This window comes from Rosa rugosa, chromosome 7 (assembly GCF_958449725.1).
Source record: "Rosa rugosa chromosome 7, drRosRugo1.1, whole genome shotgun sequence".
NCBI classification, from domain to species: domain Eukaryota; kingdom Viridiplantae; phylum Streptophyta; class Magnoliopsida; order Rosales; family Rosaceae; genus Rosa; species Rosa rugosa.
In genome coordinates this window covers 32,426,307-32,444,542 of record NC_084826.1, presented here as the reverse complement: position 1 = coordinate 32,444,542, position 18,236 = coordinate 32,426,307, and the positions used below count along the sequence as shown (strand labels likewise).

The window sequence follows — 18,236 nt, the reverse complement described above, 5'->3', positions numbered from 1 at the left end:
GTGAAAGAAACTCCAGATGCCATGCATTCATGCAACCTGGAGTAATGCACCTAAGGAATGGTTTTAACTTTTAACTTTCAAGAACAAATATGATATTTTTCCCTCACAAATTCGCCCTCAAATCTTGTCACTACCTGGCTGCATCAACGCATGGACTGAACTGTTTATTGTCACAATACGCATACAGCATAGAGTGACCATCAATATTACAAATCATCTTTCTTAACAAAATTGCAAGTAGGATGAGGAACAATAATATTCCGTGAAACGCTATTCTCTCTTGGAGTTTGGCTACTCTAGCTTGGGTCGGCAATGAAATTAATCTCTCGGCGGATTTGGGTCCCCGTTCATTTTTAGTGTCTTAAGCTGCATTCCCTCCTTCGGATTGTTCTTCCTCCCCAGAGCTCATCCAACTTAGATTTCTTAGCAGGAGACACAAATAGAAGAGAAAGACCGTCAACTTAGAATCACACCGTTGGCGCTCTTGATTGCCAATTAAGGCTCAAGCCCTAGAAGAACCGAATCATTACCCGGTTTTCCATCCACAACTGCTGCCGCAGACTTCACACGATTACAGTACTGAATCACTGTCAAAGGTGTTGTAGCACGCTTCTTGCCTGTAGTAGGCTTAGTTGGAACCGATGGAGCCGGGGTCTCCACAACCAGAGAAACAGTCGCCGATGGCAACTAGAGCCGTGGAAACTGTGTAGCCAACGTACCCGAAAGAGAGAGGGGGAGAGGCCTCGGAGCAGCAGCAAAGGGATTGGGAATAGGCTGGGATCTCGAACTTGAAACCCCCAGTGTAGTAGGGCGATCAGAAACCCTAACCATTGGGTTAATTAGGGTTAGGGCAAACACGAATCGACTTAATTCACCACCATCGGTGCACCAGCCAACCTGTGCAGGGATGCTCCAGCAACCCACACTTCCTGCAAAACCCACCAGCCTTTCACACTTAAAACACACCGTTGTCGCCGCTCCTGCAGTAAACTCAAAAGTCGTCGAAGGGTACATTTGCTTCACTAGGGCCAAGATGTCGTTCCAGATTCTCACCCGGGTCGCCTTGCCCTTACGTATCGCCAGGCTATCCAGCGTTACCACCTCACCCAACGTGGCCCCAATCAACGCCACTACCCCCCTCCATGAATAGTGCTGGAGGCAGGCTAAAGATCTCGACTCACACTGGAATCGTCTTGATCAGTGCAGCCTCAACATCACCAAATCCATCGAACATCGTCGCCGCCAGCACGTGTTTCCTGAAAAACCATGGACCCCCATCCAACACCTTTTCTCGGTCCGCTGGCGACGTGAACTGGAACACATACCGTCCACGTTGTTCCCTGATTGTCATCCTATTACCACCCCCAAACAGAAGCAATAGTCCCCATAAGAGCATCTTTAGCAGACTCTCTATTGTGATTCCTTAGCTATTTTGGAGAGCATATTTAGCTTTTTATCTATTTTAGCAGCTGCACAAGACTCGTGAGTGGCTCTCTATTATAACTTTTAGCTATCTCGTTCCTAAATATAGAGAGCGGGATGAGGCTCTCTATAATTTAAAACATTCCTTTTAAGTTATTTTATGTAATTTATAAATACATTTAAACTATTTAATATTTATTTAAAAAATAATATAAATTCAAAACTAGCTAAAATAGAGAGCATTGATGCAGACGTAATTCTAAAGTGACTAACTAAAATAACTTTTTAGCTACTTTAGCTAAAATTTGACTCAAAAATGGCTAGCATTGCTAAAGATGCTCTAAAAGCCCTTGGATTCACCCTAAGCTGTGCAGTGACCCACATGAGACGTCCAACACCGAAGAGGTGATTGGACACTACTGCAGCGCCCACCGGACCAAAGGAGGTCTGCCCATCCTTCGTGATCACAAGAGTTGTAGCCAGACGAACCGAAACCTCATCAACCATGGTAAAACCTTAGAGGGATGCTAAAAGAAGAGGAGGCAAAGAAAACCCTAGCTCCTGTCGTTTCTCTAAATAAATAATGTAATACATGATCACCCTCAATTTTATTAACACAAACATAGGCCCTTTTAATTGTTAAGACCAAAAATTAAACTCGTGTCGCAGCGCTACTCTCTGTCACTGTGAAACACACTAACCCTTAAGCCACAACCAAACTGGTACTCACAAATTCACCCAACCCATAAGTCCATAACTATCAAACCAGAAAGATATTTGTTTGAGACCAAGATTAAAGTCCTCATCCTGGGTAAGGAAACACTAAAGAACAGCCTCAGAATATCCTCCATTACATTTGTTTTTGATGATGGCTCTCCTTGTTGTAATGTAAGGGACTGGCCGAAAAATTCAACATATTATTATAAAAATTATTTTGCATAATTGTTACTTAGGTTAAATTATACAAAATTATATGGTATAGCTTCAGTAAAACATGCAAGAATAACTCATAAATCTAAACAAAAGATCAAAATGCATAACACATGTTAACTAGATCCAAGTCTAACATCAAAATACCCAAACAAATAAATAAAAATAAAATCGGAAACCTCCGAATCTAGTAAGAAATGATCAAATATGAGATCGAAACCTCCGTCCTGGTTCATGATCATCAAGTGAGTCGATGTTTCATCTCCTCCAACATCCCACATCTTGCTTGTACCAAATTGTATCCATATAATTTTTTTTTTCTTTCAGATCGAATGTAAAGAACAAATGCTACATCGACTGAAAATAGATGCCGTTAAAAAAAGCCCTAAAACTGGTATTGTTAGATGGGCAACGACATCATCGATCAAGCGGTTTTGATGCGTTGAAGTTGCCTGAAATGCTTTTGAGCTGTTGAATTACTTGAAGAAGTAACTTCGTCTTCCCTGCCTCTCATCACGTCGTCTTCACTGTCCGACTGAGAAGAAGAAAACAGATGAACAAGAGTAGTCAGTACACAACCCATCAGGGGAATAGAGGAGCATATGATGATAGCTCGTCTAATATGCATTAGCTTTCTTATATAAGAAGCTGGATAGCTAAGTCTCTCTAATGGATGTCTTGGATTGATCAAACAATAGCTAGGCTTTCAAAATGCTGTGGTATTCATTTTGGCTCAACTTATATATAGTGGCAAATGGAGCACTGTACTTGGTGTGGTAACCAAGTCATGCAGGAAACTTCTTTGCTTGCAAAAATGTCAAGCTACACAAATTTGACCAACTCTCATTCCACTGGAGAAATATGGTGCAATAATTTCCCTATGGACTTCTAATAATAAGTGACTGACCTCCAAGTAATACAAAACTTCTAATGATCGATAATGACACACATATATTTTGATTTCAGAGATTAAATATTAAAAGTATGTGCATAAAATTACACGGAAAATGCCAAGTCATTTTCAGGTATGGAATCGCACTTATGTTCTGTCAGATCATATTCGTATCATATTATTATAAGTTTCTATCAAATACTTGTCGAAAGTCAATTTAATTTAATTTAATTTAATTATTATTTTTATATAAAATCATGTCAGTGTATATAACTTGTTAGCTAGTCTTGTTTATTAGTCGCATCAACTAATCTTGTTTATTAGTCATATCATATAAGAGTGACATAGCATATAAAGTATGATCTCAAGAGTCAAGACTATGATTCAAATTTGAAGTCGGAGAAAAGAACACATTTACCCCGAAATTTCCTTAGTTCTTATGCTAGCAGTTCCAAAAAAATAAAGGCATAACCAAATTAAGAAGATAAAATGAGAAACATGACCCGTTTCAACGGTCTTATTACTTTCGTATTGGGTAGTAGTGTTACTTACATAAGACGTCAGACTGACGTGGGTTCCAGTAAAATAAGACTGAATTGCACCACGCAAATCAAATCAAATGAAAGGTCACACTTTGGTTGTGTTCAGCCCAACAAAGAGTATAAGAGCAACTTACCGACAGTGGCCATGGTTAAGTCGGAAAACATGAAGATGAATATTTCCGAGGCAAGCACGAACCAAAATCGAAATGATGGAAGGACTTGTAAACACAAACAGATCATTAGATTTTGAGGTCCTTCTCCGGCATTGAGTCGTAACTAGATTGTGTCATATCGTGTTCGTATCAAGTTATTTCAAGTTTCAGTCAAACATTATTCGGTAAAAGTTTAGGGACCTTGACCCAAAGTACCAAAATTACCCAACATTTACCTACTCACCCCAGTAACAGATTTTTATTCCTACTAACCCATTTAATTTTGAAATGTCACTTTTAACTCTCAAAGAATTATAAAATTACATCTCATTCATAAAACCATAAACACACTCTCTCTCTCTCTCTCAGGCACAGGGAAGTAGTTACATGAAGGGATGTAGCCCAACCCAAAACTTTTGTATAAGTGTGCAACTAAATTGGTCTCTGACTTTGGTTCAGTTGGCAAAGTTACAAGTTCTTTATCTCTTTCTCAAGTTATGACTTGGGTTCGACTCCCCTAATCGTTTTCTTTGTATCCTTCTTCCCTTTTTTTGCATCATTTTCTTTTCTTCTGTTCTTGTTCTTCTTTCTTTTTGTCTCTTTCCCCATTTTTTTTTTCTCTTAAAAATGTTACAACTTTTCTATTAGTTTTTCCTATTAGTATTTCTTAAATTTTTTTTTTTTTGAGAAGTAGATAATTTCATTACTTATCCATAGCCAGAAGGCACGTACATTAGATGCTGTCTTACACCAAGTAATACTAGTTGGCCTAAGCTGTTAAGCACATAACAGGTAACCCTCATTGGGAACAACTGGAGTACATCGTTTTGGCCTAGCCAGAAGGAGACAAATCTAACAACTATCTAAACCCTTTCTAGAGTAACCCTAATTGCCAAGGACCTCAATTGGTGTACAATCAGAGAAACTAAACTTAAATAGCAATAGACTTGAATCAAATGCTAGATACCTAGACTGGCGCCGGAAAATGCCTAGATCGGGCCGGAGCCCACTACCTCCCTGCAAGAGGGAATGACTAGAAGCAAAGACCTAGCAGCAGCCATAGGCCCAATGGAAGACAGCACCCAGCCCAACCAGCGTGGCCCGACCCAATTCAGCCTCCTTTCTCTGAGCTTGGTTAGACAAACGAGCGAAGCCGCCGCCGGAAAACGAAGCTGCATCCGCACCGCCATGAGCGAAAGGGAAACCACCACCGCCCCTCCGCAAAGACCGCCTTCACTACCGCGACACCACCAACAGAGGACATCGTCAACAGCTAAGACGCCCAAGCCGCCAAGTGAAATCCTATGGAGAAAAAGCATCGCAGCAGCAAAAACATCGCCGCCAGATCCGTTCCGCGCAGCCTTGAGTCGATGCCCGCAGTCGTCCAAGTCACAGAGGAGATTCGACTAAACCATGTCTACCACCTCTGTCAAAACCAGGCACCACCCTCCAAAAGCCAAATCAGCCCTTAACCATCAGCACCCGTCCGGTAGCTTCACAACATCGACAAGGCTAAGCCAGTGCCGAAGCCGGAACACCGCCGGACGAGCAGAACTTTCAGCAGGAGGCGAAACCCGCTTGCTAGGGTTTTAGAGAGAAAAAACTTTTCGGCTATCTAATATGTTTTTGAGCTTTTTTAAAAATTTCTTCTCTTAAATGCAAATCTTGTCTGTTTTTCTTTACTCTTTCCACATTTTTATTCTCCCTTTTTTTCTTTAGTTACAATATTTTCTATTAGTCATTCTTCTAAAATTTAGTCTCAAAATCTATTGAATTATTATCGACAAAATAGAAAAAAAATTCTTGTAAGCAAGCCTTAGATTAGCCCACCCCAAACCTACATCCAGGCTACGTCCCTACTTCGGCGCTCATATCTCAACATTTGAGCCTCGAAAATACGATCACCGGAGAGAAAAGTAAGTTGAGGCTCTGCAAGCGCTAGTGAGAAGCCACGGTGGCCGACCCAATGCCCTTGGCCACTGGAAGGTCGGCGAGGACTAGGTGAGGGCAAGCGACGGTGACGGTGTCCGCCGGTAAATGTTTTGCTCCAAGAGAGCCCTCTATTGGTGCAATGCTCTTTAGTCGGATCTGAAGCATCGTAAAGAGATTGAATTGAGGCAAGTCTCAAATTCCAAACTTGTTTCGGGGAATTTGAAAATCTAATACTGCAATTGCAAGAATCAAAGTATGGGTATTTGTAAGCCCTAATTTTTCCAATTTGTGGATTGAACCCTAAATAAGAAAAATTGGGGAATTTTGAAATAAACATGCGAAACTGGGAGAAAATTGGACAAAGTAGATGAAGAGTTTGGAGGAGCGAATGAATTGAAGAGGGGTCAGTTGAGAATTTCAGAGTAAGACGGTGGGTTTCGCGGGTTCGAAGGAGAAGGGCAGCAACAATGGGTTAGGAATGTTTTGGGTTATTGGGGTGGGCTCCACTATTGGGCTTTAACCTGACGTTGAAATATCTTCTCGAAGAGCAGTTTTTACTCAAGAGGTTACTTTGTGGCATAAACTTGACCATCCTAATGTAACTAAATTGCTGTTTGACATTTAAAGATAATTATTGGGCGTAAAAGAGTTTTTTTCTTCAATAAAATTCTATTATTGCCTCCAAATAAAAGGTTTTGAATTGATGCAATCTCATCATATTCTTCGTCAATCAAAGTTTTATTTGTCTAATTTTAGGGAAATTAGTTCCTCTTCCCCCTAATAAACTTTTATTGCACCCCCAGTAAACTATTAATGCTCCTTAATAAACATTTATTGCCCCCTAATAAAACTTTAATGTTTATTGGGGGCAATAATAGTTTATTAGGGGGGGGGGGGGGCAACAAAAGTATCCGGTAACCTATAAGATCTCCGACGACCTCTTTGGGGACCTCCGGCGAGGTTTCAGGAGATTTTCAGAAGCCGGTCACCGGATTCCTGCGATCGGTGACCGAAATCTCCTATGGTTTCTCTCTCTCTCTCTCTCACTCTCTCTCTCTCTCTCTTTATTTGACAAAGGAGAGGGCAAAATAGTCTCAAATATAAATTAAAAAATAAATAAATTGGGCATTAGGGAATAACTTGTAATAGTTATTATGGGTAAGGGGAAAAAAAATAAGTGAGTGTTGTAGGGGGAAAAAATCCCTAAAATTAGTGTAAATGGACAAAACCCCAAAAGTTTAAACCATGCGAACTACGTACTATTCTAGCTCTAGAAACCCGTAGAATATAATGTTGAGGTTTTCTCCTCTCTAGCGCTTTGCGAAAGAAGTGAGAGGTAGCCCACGAGACCCTTGGGTAAGACAAAACCCTAGTGGTTATTGCATACGGCGTATGCACTTTTCACCTGTAGTCACGGCGACGGGTTGGAGATTGGTATCTGAGTTCTTCAGATTGATGAAGGAGATGACAACGATTTTCTCAAGAAAGATGGTGCTGGGGGACAAGAGCGTTGTGGTGGTTATTCCGAAAGAGAAGATGGAGAAGAAACCAAAAAGATGGTTTATTGTGGGGGAAAGGTGGTCGGAGAAACCCTACCGGAAAGATCTGCTCATTAATATGATGAAAGGACTGTGGCTTCCAAAAGATGGTCCGCCGGACAAGTCTCGAATCACGGCAGTCCCACTAGAGGGGAGCAACCGAATCTTGTTTGCGTTTAAGCATGTCGAGGATTTCAAGTGGGCGGTGAGAGGCAGTCCATGGTCCTATGAAAAGGTAATGTTTGCCATTGCGGTGACAGATGGGGTGGATGACCCGCTCAAGGTTGATCTGAGTACACAGTTTTTCTGGGTGAGAATCAGGGGATTGTCGAAGTATATGGATGAGGACACAGGTGAGAGTATAGGAAGTGTGATTGGTCAATATGTCAAGATAGGGAAGGATCGCTTTGGCAGTTACCTGGGTAGTTTTCTGAAGATTAGGGTGGGTATTGACATTACAGTTCCTTTGAAGAAGTGGATTATATTTGAGCCTGAAGGGGAAGAGGCCAATCTACGTGATGTACGTGGAGTATGAGAGATTACCAAATTTCTGCTTCTTCTGCGGACTATTATCACATATTAGGGGTGGTTGTCCACTCCGTCAGTAGGGGGAGGTGATTAAGCCGGCTTATGACACTTTGCTGAATGCTGAAAGAAAAGAAGAGTGGCTTGTAAAGCAAGGAGCAGAGAGGAGCTCGCATAACCAGCGTTATACCGGGACAGGTTGTAGGCTGGGTCTTAACAAAGTTGTGAATATGGGGTGGAGAATGGTGGCGCCAAACCTACCGACTGCTAGATTGGTTCGCTCTAGGGAGGAATTGGAGATGGATGATCACGCCCTAGAATTTCCTGGGAATGTTCTAATGGAGGTGGATTGGCCGACGTCAAAGAGTATGGCTCATGAAGGGGCTGCAAAACGATGATGTGTTGGGAGCACGGCGGCGGACCAGCGATGGCCAATGGCGGAGCCGACAACGGGGACAGAGTTGACTTTGTGTGATGTACTAGTTTTGGAAAGTCCAGAGTTACAGGCAGCATTTATTACGGGGAGTAATGGTATGTCACCGGAAAGGAAGGAGTTGAGGGCGAGTTTGGTTAATCATGTTAATAGTCGAGCTGATTTGGTGGATTTAGATTCTGACATCTAAAAAAATGATGGAATTACAACTATTGAGGTGATTGCGAGGGAATCTAGGGAAGGCAATCAGAAGAAGTGTTTGGATGGGCTGATTCAGGGTACAAAACAGGTTGGCGGGGACATAATGGCTGACGGGAATCTAGCTGTTCAAATGACTGGTTTAAAGGAGAAGACTGGGCCTCAACTTATTTTAGGCTCACAAGGGGTTGGGTTTGGAGAAAAGTCAAATGGACCCAAGTTGGTTGAAAAGAGCCCAGATAGGAAAAGAAGCACTGAATGAAAACATAGGGCCCAAGTAAGCCCTAAGAAGGGATTCAGAGTAGGAAGGCATAGTTCCGTGAGTAGAAATGTATTGAAGTCAAGCATGGGTGGTGCTGCAAACCATCCTTCCATGATGGGTCCGGACTCGACCCATCACGAGAAATGATCGTGTTGTGTTAGAACTACCAGGGGATTGGGAACCCCTGGACAGTCAAAGGGCTGAAAGGGCTTGTGTCCCTAAATCTTCCAAAGTTAATTTTTCTTTCTAAGACTAGATGTATAGTAGATGAAATGGATTCTATACGAAGATAGCTGGAATGGAGAAATGCTTTTTCAATTGGGAATAAGTTTATAAAACACAAGCATGGTAAGAGGGTGAACATATCAAGGGGCTTGAGTCTTCTTTGGACGGAGGAGGTTAGGGTTTCTTTGAAAACGTATAGTAGTAGTCACATTGATGTTATGGTACAAGTAAAGGATGATGAGCAAGAGTGGAGGTTTACAGGCATTTACGGGCAACCTAAGGCAGAGAACAGACATTTGACCTGGTCTTTACTCAAAAGATTGGGCCAAGGAAACACTCAACCTTGGGTCATGGGAGGAGATTTCAATGAGATAGTATCCTTTTTGGAAAAGGAAGGGGGTCCTTTGAAGGGGGAAAAGGAAAATAGAGGCATTCAGGAAAGCTCTGTTAGCTTGTGGAATGGTGATTTTCGTTTTGTAGGCCCACAATTCACATGGAAAGGCATACGACATGGAGAAACCATTAAAGTCTGGTTAGACTGCTTCGTAGCCATGTTGAATTGGATAAGTAGATTCCCGGCTAGTAGGATTTCTAACTTAAACCCTAATGAGCCGGACCATCTGGCTGTGATTCTAGAGGTCCAAAAAAAGAAGAAACAAAGGAGAAAGCAAAGGAAACGGTTCCGGTTTGAGGAGTTCTGGCTCCGGGAGACTGATTGCAAAGAAGTGGTGGAGGTGGGGTGGGATAGAGCAACCGGTCCCTGTCCGTTTTGAAAATTATGTAAGAAGATCCAAAATACAAGGGAGGTGTTATTGTGTTGGAGTAGGTCACGTTTTGGACAGTTACAGGAGGAGATAAGAAAGGCTCGTGACAAATTGGGAGGATTATATGGTTTGGCCTCTATTTTGAATGAGGAAGAGGCTAGGGTGGAATTAGAGAGGCAATTGAATGAGCTCTTTCATAAGGAACAGGTTTTCTGGCAACAACGCTTGAGAATATTGTGGCTAGCAGAGGGTGATTTGAACACGAAGTATTTTCATCAAAAAGCGAGTAACAGGAAGAAGAAGAAGAACACGTTGCATGGGTTGTTTAATGAGGCTGGTAAGTGGTGTACTGAGGAGTAAGACATGCAGCGCATTGTGTTGGATTATTACACAAACCTGTTCACTTCAGCTACACCGACAGTCGTGGAGCAGGATTTGCATGGGGTGCCAAGAGTTATTTCTAATGAAGTGAATAGGCAGCAGACTAGAGATATCTTAGCGCCAGAGGTTTTCGGTGCGTTAAAACAGATGCACCCGTCCAAAGCTCCTGGACCAGATGGTCTCTCGCCGGTTTTCTATCAACAGTTTTGGGATGTGGTGGGGGGTGATGTAGTTGAGGTTGTGAAGTGTTTTTTACGTTCAGAAAAATGTCTGAGGGAGATCAACTATACTTGGGTGACTCTCATTCCCAAGGTGAAAACACCAGAGTTTGTTCACCAACTGAGACCTATAAGTTTGTGTAATGTGATCTATAAAATTGGGTCTAAGTTGTTGGCTAACAGGTTGAAGCCCCTACTTGATGGAATTATCTCCCCTTATCAGAGTGCTTTCGTTCCCGGGAGACTAACTTCGGATAACTCGTTACTTGCTTTTGAAATCTCTCATTGTCTAAAGAAGAGGAGAATAGGTCATGTGGGTTATGGTGCTTTGAAGCTCGACATGAGCAAAGTGTATGATAGGATGGAGTACGGAGTTTTCTTGAGGCAATGTTGGGGAGGTTAGGGTTCTGCAGTGAGTGGACTAAATCGGTGCTAATGTGTGTGAAAATAGTCTCCTACTCTTTCATCATCAATGGGGAGCCTGTTGGGAGAATTATTCCTACAGGGGACTTCGACAGGGAGATGCAATCTCCCCCTATCTGTTTGTCATATGTGCAGAATTCTTGTCTAGGCAATTGCTGCAAGCAGAGCTTTCGAACAAGATTCAAGGAGTACGAGTTTATTTTGGGGCCCCAGCCATCATCCATCTTTTCTTTGCTGATGACTCGTTCATCTTCTTTAAGGCGGAGGAGGCTGATTGTCAAAAGCTTGGTGATATTTTACAAAGGTATGAAGCTCTATCTGGACAGCAAGTGAACTATTTAAAGAGTGAGATTGCTTTTAGTAGGAATGTGCCAAGATGGAAACAAGAAGGGTTAGAGATGATGTTGGGGGTTAAAAGGGTTGAAAAACATGAAAAGTACCTCGGTTTGCCAATAGAGTTGAGTTACTCTAAGGAGGAGGCGTTTATGTTTCAATGAGATAATCAGAAAACATACGTAGGGTTGGAGGGATAAGACACTTAGTGCATCTGGGAAGGAAGTGCTAATAAAAGCTGTTGTGCAATCGATCCCGTCATATGTACGTTATGAGCTGCTTTGAGCTCCCTAAACACTTGTGCAATGAAATGCATAGACTAATGGCTCGTTTTTGGTGGGGTACGTGATAAGGGGGAAGAGATGAAAATACATTGGCTGGCGTGGGAGAAGCTGTGCATTCCCAAGAGTGAGGGGGGACTGGGGATTTGAGATATGAGTCTGTTCAACACTGCACTCTTAGCAAAACAAGGATGGAGGTTGCTTAGAGAACCTTATTCTCTGTTGGCACAGGTACTTAAGGCTCGTTACTTCTCTCATTAGCACTTCATGCAGGTGGATTTGAAGAAGGGGTGCTCCTATACGTGGGGAAGCATACTCAAAGGGCGGGAGTTGCTACGAAAAGGCATTCATTTTTAGGTTGGCAATGGGGAGAATGTCTCGGTCTGGGATGATCCTTGGATCCCACAGCCTTACCATTTCAAACTGTATTCGCTTCCAATGCAAGGTACTGAGGAGCTTAGGGTTTGTGACCTAATAGACTCAGAAGCGGGGGAATGGAATGTGTGGCTACTCCATGAGTTGTTGATGGACAGTGAGGTCATGCATATTGTGAGAATTCCTCTTAGTTTGAATGGTGGTGACGATCGTCTCATATGGCACTTTGACAAGAAGAGTCAACATAATGTCAAAAATGGATATCATGTGGCACGACTAACGGAGCAGTTGGGTCGAAGGGCGTCAACGTCTGAGTCACATGTTGAAGGGGAGTTCATATTCAAGAAGCTTTGGAAGATCAATGTTCCTCCAAAAGTGAAACTACAAACATGGTGTCTGGTTAAGGGGATCCTACCTACTAGAGTTGCCCTAGCAAAGAGGGTACAGCTCTCGGATGTTATGTGTCCATTTTGCTCAGTGGCAGGAGAAGATGGGAGGTATGTGTTTAAAGAGTGTGATGTGGTGAATGTGTTGTGGAGAACAGGGACTCTCAAGCTAAAACCTGCCGAACATTCAATGCAGTTAGTGGTGGAGTGGATATGTGCAATGTTTCGAAGTCTACCAGGTGAGCAGGTTGAACTTTTTTTGATGCTGCTGTAGGTAATCTGGAATGAACACAATAAGGTGGTCTGGAAAGGTGACAGTTTTAATCCAGTGGGTATGCATGACTGGGTGGTTAATTATTTGGAGGATTTTAAGAAGCACCATGTGCGTAGCAGAAACAAGGAGAGGAGGCCAATTGCTAAGTGGTTGTTCCCCCCACGAGGTAGACTCAAAGTGAACGTGGACGGTGGTTTCCGAGTGGAACATGGATGTGGTGGGATCGGTGTTGTTGTCTGAGATGATAATGGTGAGTGCATGGCGGCGCTAGCTCGACATATGCCTTATGTCCAGAATGTACTGCATGTTGAGGTGGAGGCGCTTCGTGCAGGGCTTTTGGTGACAATTTATCAAGGCTGGGATGAACTGGAAGTGGAGTCAAACTGCTCTGTGCTCGTACATGCCCTAGATAGGAATGAGGAGGACTTTTCTGAGGTAGGCCGGATTATTGAGGACTGTAAAAGGTACATACGTTCTTTTGCTTTCTTTCAATTTCGGCATATCTATCGTGAAGCAAACAGTGTGGCCAATAGGTTAGCACACCTTGCTAGTTGGAATGAAGTAGATGAATTTTGGATAGAGGAGACGCCTGTTATTATTCAGGATACTCTCTATGAGAATATATGTAATGTTTCTAGAGGTTTAGGCAATATGTCCCCCCCCCCCCCAATGTACTCTTCTACTATTAATAACTAGAAAGGTCGGCCGCGCTTTGCCGCGGGATTGATTACTTGTTAACTAATTTGTACCACATGAGTATCTTTACAGAACATTGGTTTTGGAAAAGAGAGCTTTCCTTACATCTTTGATTACAGTATAGTTCAAGATGATTGGCTTAACCTTGGGGGAATGATATTTGATCAGGTGGAGTTAATTCAAAAAATGGTTAGCCTAACTAAACTTGTTGCTAGAGTTAGGTCAAAAAATGAAGTGCTCTTTTGACATTGTGCCATCCACCAATAACGTCTCATGAGCCGTCTCATTCAACGAAAGAGATAAAATGGGATAGGGTTTAGTTAGGCTATATAAATGATCTGTGATTTATCCCATTTTATCTCTTTTTCATTTTGCTATATAATATTTATACTTCTATTCAAACCTCCACATTTTGTATATAGACCTCCCTACATTTTTGAAATTTCTAAAATCCTGTTTTACCCTTTGCAAAATCAATAAAAATAAAAACGAATTGAGGAATATGGCAATTGAAGTTGGGCCCGCATGCATCTCCAACTCTCCGATCTCAACAACTTTTCTAATCATCTCAACAACAATCCCCACCGATCATTCCATCTGCCAATAATTAATATGGGTATATACTTGGTTTTTGGTAAAGAATACTACTCGATTTGCTGTGATTTTTGTAAAGGCAAATTAAACACATAGTGAATCCAATTGAAGGAACCGTAAGCATATACCTTATTTGTGACGATTTTTAATCATGAGTTTGATATAAACCAAACAAAACTAATTACAAGATCTGTCGAACTCTCTTGTTCATATAAATTTGTTTCTGAAATCTTTTTTTTTTCTTGAAAAATAATCAAAAGACTCCCCAAGCTTCCTTTGTAATTCAATAACGATGAAAAATAAATTCTTCAATGGGTGTTAGTCTGTTAGATACTGGTCTTGCTGTTGGAAGTGGGCAGGTGCCTCACTGGTGAAGAGAAGAGAGAAACGTTGGAGGTGGAAAAAAGAAAAAGGTTGTAGAAGGAAAGAAAAAAAAAAAAAAAGGATGGAGGGTAAACTTGGAACTTTATATGCAAAATTTGAAGATGAGGTCTAAATAACAATTTGAGAGGTATGAATAGAAGCTTATTACCCAATTATTATATCTATAAATAAAAGTGTATTCTATGTTATGCGTGTCCTACTAGAAGAGAGGAGAGAGAAAACTTTGCCATGGAGCACATAGCTAAATGCCGGCACTCATGTTGGTTTTCCTCTTTAATCTTTATTTGTCATCTATTATTCCCATTTTTTTTTTTTTTTTGGTTACAAACGGGGTCAAGCAGACCCAAACAAAAAAGCAAAAAGACTAAGAACTGGAGTAAGCACTCCTTCTAGCTCTAGACACAGAGGCTATGTCATCCAGGTATGATTGAGCAGCATGAATGGGAGTGCTATCAAGAGTAATGAACCCAAGCTCATGGTTAATACTGTCCTTGGCCAAGGCGTCTGCAGTCATGTTGCATTCCCTGAAAATATGCCTAACATGAGCATTCCCCATGCTGTTCATGAGATTGAGACAACCAGTCAGAAGAGAACCAAGAGGATGATTGTCAAGATCAGCACTTTGTATCAGCTGCACCAACACTGCAGAATCAGACTCAACCTCAAGTTGAGAGATGTGCAAGTTTGCAGCCATTTTAAGCCCAAAATAAAGGCCCCAAGCCTCAGCATCAAGGATGTCCCCAACACCTAAATTCACTTGAAATCCACAAATCCAGTTGCCAAAGTGGTCTCTGATCACACCCCCAGCACCAATCTTACAAGAAGAAGAGTTCCTAGTACCATCCACATTCAACTTGTAAAAATTGTCAGCAGGTTTTTGCCAGGCCAAATAAACATTGCAATAAATAGAGTCAACATTTTTCCTTAGGTTGGCCTCAGTCCACTCATCAGCATAATTCCAAATAACTTTCAAAGGGCAAGCAGGCATAGCGAAATTTGGATAAAAAACAACCTTATTCCTCCATTTCCAAATGAACCAACAAATGAAAACAAAGAGGCTGCACCATTTAACATTTTTTTGAATGATAATTTGACAATGAATTTGAGCAGCAATCCAGCCATTCCAATCAAGAGAGAAAGAGTTGGAAATGCTACCAGGTTTGAGAAAATCTTTCCAAATGGCAGAGGCTCTAGGACAATCTCTGAACATGTGCAAAAGAGAAAGAGTTGGAAATGCTACCAGGTATATTCCCATTTTTGATAACATGTGAGTATTTGGTAATGGAATTAATGTATATTCCGTGTTATTATTGGTCAGCTGTTAGCAAGCTTAATAATCAAAGAACAATTCTTAGGTTCACCCCTAGGGTGAATGAGCATATTCACCCCCATTGTCGATTAACATATTTTTACTTAATAAATTTATAATCCAACGGTCTACATCTTAAATTATCCTTTAAAGATCATCTCTGTAAAAAATCAATCGAATCGGAAATCGCTTAATTATCTAATTGAATCAAACAAATGGATGGTTCTAACAACACTTACTACTACTATGATGAACCGCCTATGCATTTCATAGAAATAAATAACTAAAAGGTCTTCAATTTGATTGATTTTTTTTCCAGAGCTAATTTTTATATTACGTTATACAACATGAATGGTTGGATTAGAAAATTATAAAGTTATTATGCGTTAATCGCAAGAGAAGGTGAATTTGCTCATTCACCCTAGGGGTGAACCTAAGAATTGTTCATAATCAAATTGCAAGCTGAGACACAAAATTTGAAACGGGTACGAAAAGCATTTTGCTGGAACCATTCTCTCGTATTGTGACTGCGGCTAAAGAGAATGAACGAATGATCAGGTTTGTAGGTTTATTTATATTCAATCTTTTGCTTCAGCATCTTTGATATGTTCATGAGATTTATAGCTTGATTTTGTTAGGTAGCATCATGTAGACATGTTTCTGAAATAGTAAGCCTTGTTCTATCATTCTTCTTGTGCTTGCATGGATCATCTCACAAATATAAAGATAGACCTGTGCTGAAAATAGTTGCAACTTATTATGACTTCTGATAAAGTGTCTGACTGGTATCAGTTGGTTGTTCCTTGGCCTCTTGCTAACACAATTGAATGCTCATTAAACTAAAACACTCAGATATAAACTTCTTGGTTAGGAAGGCTTATTCATTCTCAATCAGACTGTAGCATTTCAGCATTGGTGAGTTATACCATATCACTTCATATTATGTTGGCTTGCTTATAATTGGCTCTGTTAAATAAATTTGGAACCTTTTTTAAACTTATAGTTTGTTAGGATACGTCATGTGCTTGATGGAAACAATGAACTTATAACGATTTGTCCTGCATTATCTGTGTAGTCTGCATCTCAAGTTCATGGAATTCAACTCACAGCTGGTTTTATTGACGGTTCTGTTAGGCTCTATGATGTGCGAACTCCTGACATGTAAGCACTCAAAATCTTCTTGTTGCATGTTGCAAATATTTGCAGTGGACTGCCTTTGATAGTAAAAGATTCTTATATGACTTTCTAATGATTTATTCTCGTTTGCTATCACCACTGTTACTTTTGATCCTTTATATTTGAACATATGTTTCTGGATTTGATCATAGCTCTTTATTCTTGTTCTAGTTTGATATTGGTTTTGCATAAGCAAGTGCATTCAGTTGATTTGCTTCTTGTGCCTCCGTAGGCTTGTCTGTGAAATGCGGCCGCACACTCCAAAGGTAGATAGAGTTGTAGGAAACGCACAGAAGATAGAAAGAGCTGTTGGGAACACTCAGAAGGTCGAAAGAGTTGTGGGGATTGGCTTTCAACCGGGGCTTGATCCTTCTAAGGTAAGAAGTGATGATTTTCTGTCATTGGCTATGATAAAGTTATTCCACATCATGCACCGACTCTAGCAGCTTGCTTATATATTTTATATCTATTAGTGTAGCTTACCTGACATGTACGTTGCCTTCATACATATAGTAAGTGCATGTCAGGCTGGTGACATTCAGTTCCTTGATATAAGAAGTAGTAAAGATCCCTACCTCACAATCGAAGCTCATAGGGGTTCACTCACAGCTTTAGCTGTTCATATACACGCTCCGCTCATTGCCAGTGGCTCAGCCAAGCAGCTCATGAACGTCTTTAGTTTGGAGGGCGAACAATTAGGCACCATTAGATACTACCCTTCCTTTATGGCCCAAAAAATTGGTTCTGTTAGTTGCCTAGCCTTCCATCCGTATGAAGTACTGCTTGCTACTGGTGCTGCAGATGCTTGCGCGTCCATCTATGCCGATGACAACTCTCTAAGGTATATGAAAATGAGAATTATTTTCTGATTGGTTTGATAAGCCTTCCTTTCGTATTGGAAGGCAGTGCAAGCGGATGGAACTTCAATCACAATTCTGCTGTTGAAGATTACCATCGGTGCTATTGAAGATTACTTGGTGCATCTGGACCATTGTGTGATACGTCCCACTGTCCTATACTTCTTTGCTGTTGATGGGTCTGGAAGTATTCGGTGGGGTGCTGTCTACCAACTGTGTGCTATAATATTCATTAGCCTCCCGTGTTGAAGGTCACATTTGTGGGAAGCAATTCCTGCTTATAAATTGGGGGCTCTGGAAAATAATCTGTTATATAGGTAAATGTGTGTACATATCCTTTTAATGTTTGAGTTCCCTCATTTTCGTGTGTTCAATTTTTTTCTCCAATTTGTAAATGCAAAACACTTTTAATGATCATAATGTTAGTGTTGCTTATAGATGGTGATGTGGGCGATCATCTCCAACGAACTCTGCCTTTGTTACCTTGTATTAGTAAAATTAGGCAGCAGGTAACTTGTAATTAATTCTTCAAGATGTTTAAGCTGGTGTCTTTTCTGTTCTCCCTTGACCTTTCTTCCAAGTTCGGGACAGTATTTAAGCTATAGCTGAGGTTTGGTTTCATTTAATATGCGCCTCAGCGTATCTGTGAATCAAAACATCAACAATCAATGCCCGACATATATACCAGAACCAACCTCGTCAAATCAATGGGAATCGCAAAATTCCAAGGAAAT

At 41.1% G+C, this 18,236-nt stretch overlaps 1 protein-coding gene across 1 annotated transcript; it reads left to right on the top strand.

Annotated features, from left to right (window-relative positions):
* Positions 1-11,889: 11,889 nt before the first annotated feature.
* LOC133723187 (uncharacterized) lies at positions 11,890-12,726 on the top strand. Its single transcript, XM_062150007.1, has 2 exons — positions 11,890-12,451; positions 12,524-12,726. Exons 1-2 carry the CDS (start codon positions 11,890-11,892, stop codon positions 12,724-12,726), a joined length of 765 nt encoding a protein of 254 aa, XP_062005991.1.
* Positions 12,727-18,236: the final 5,510 nt, after the last annotated feature.

Coding starts and splice junctions, on each gene's coding strand:
- LOC133723187 (XM_062150007.1), top strand. CDS start 11,890: ATGCAAGGTACTGAGGAGCTTAGGGTTTGTGACCTAATAGACTCAGAA. Junction 12,452..12,523: donor AATGTTTCGAAGTCTACCAG/GTGAGCAGGTTG, acceptor TGGTCTGGAAAG/GTGACAGTTTTAATCCAGTG.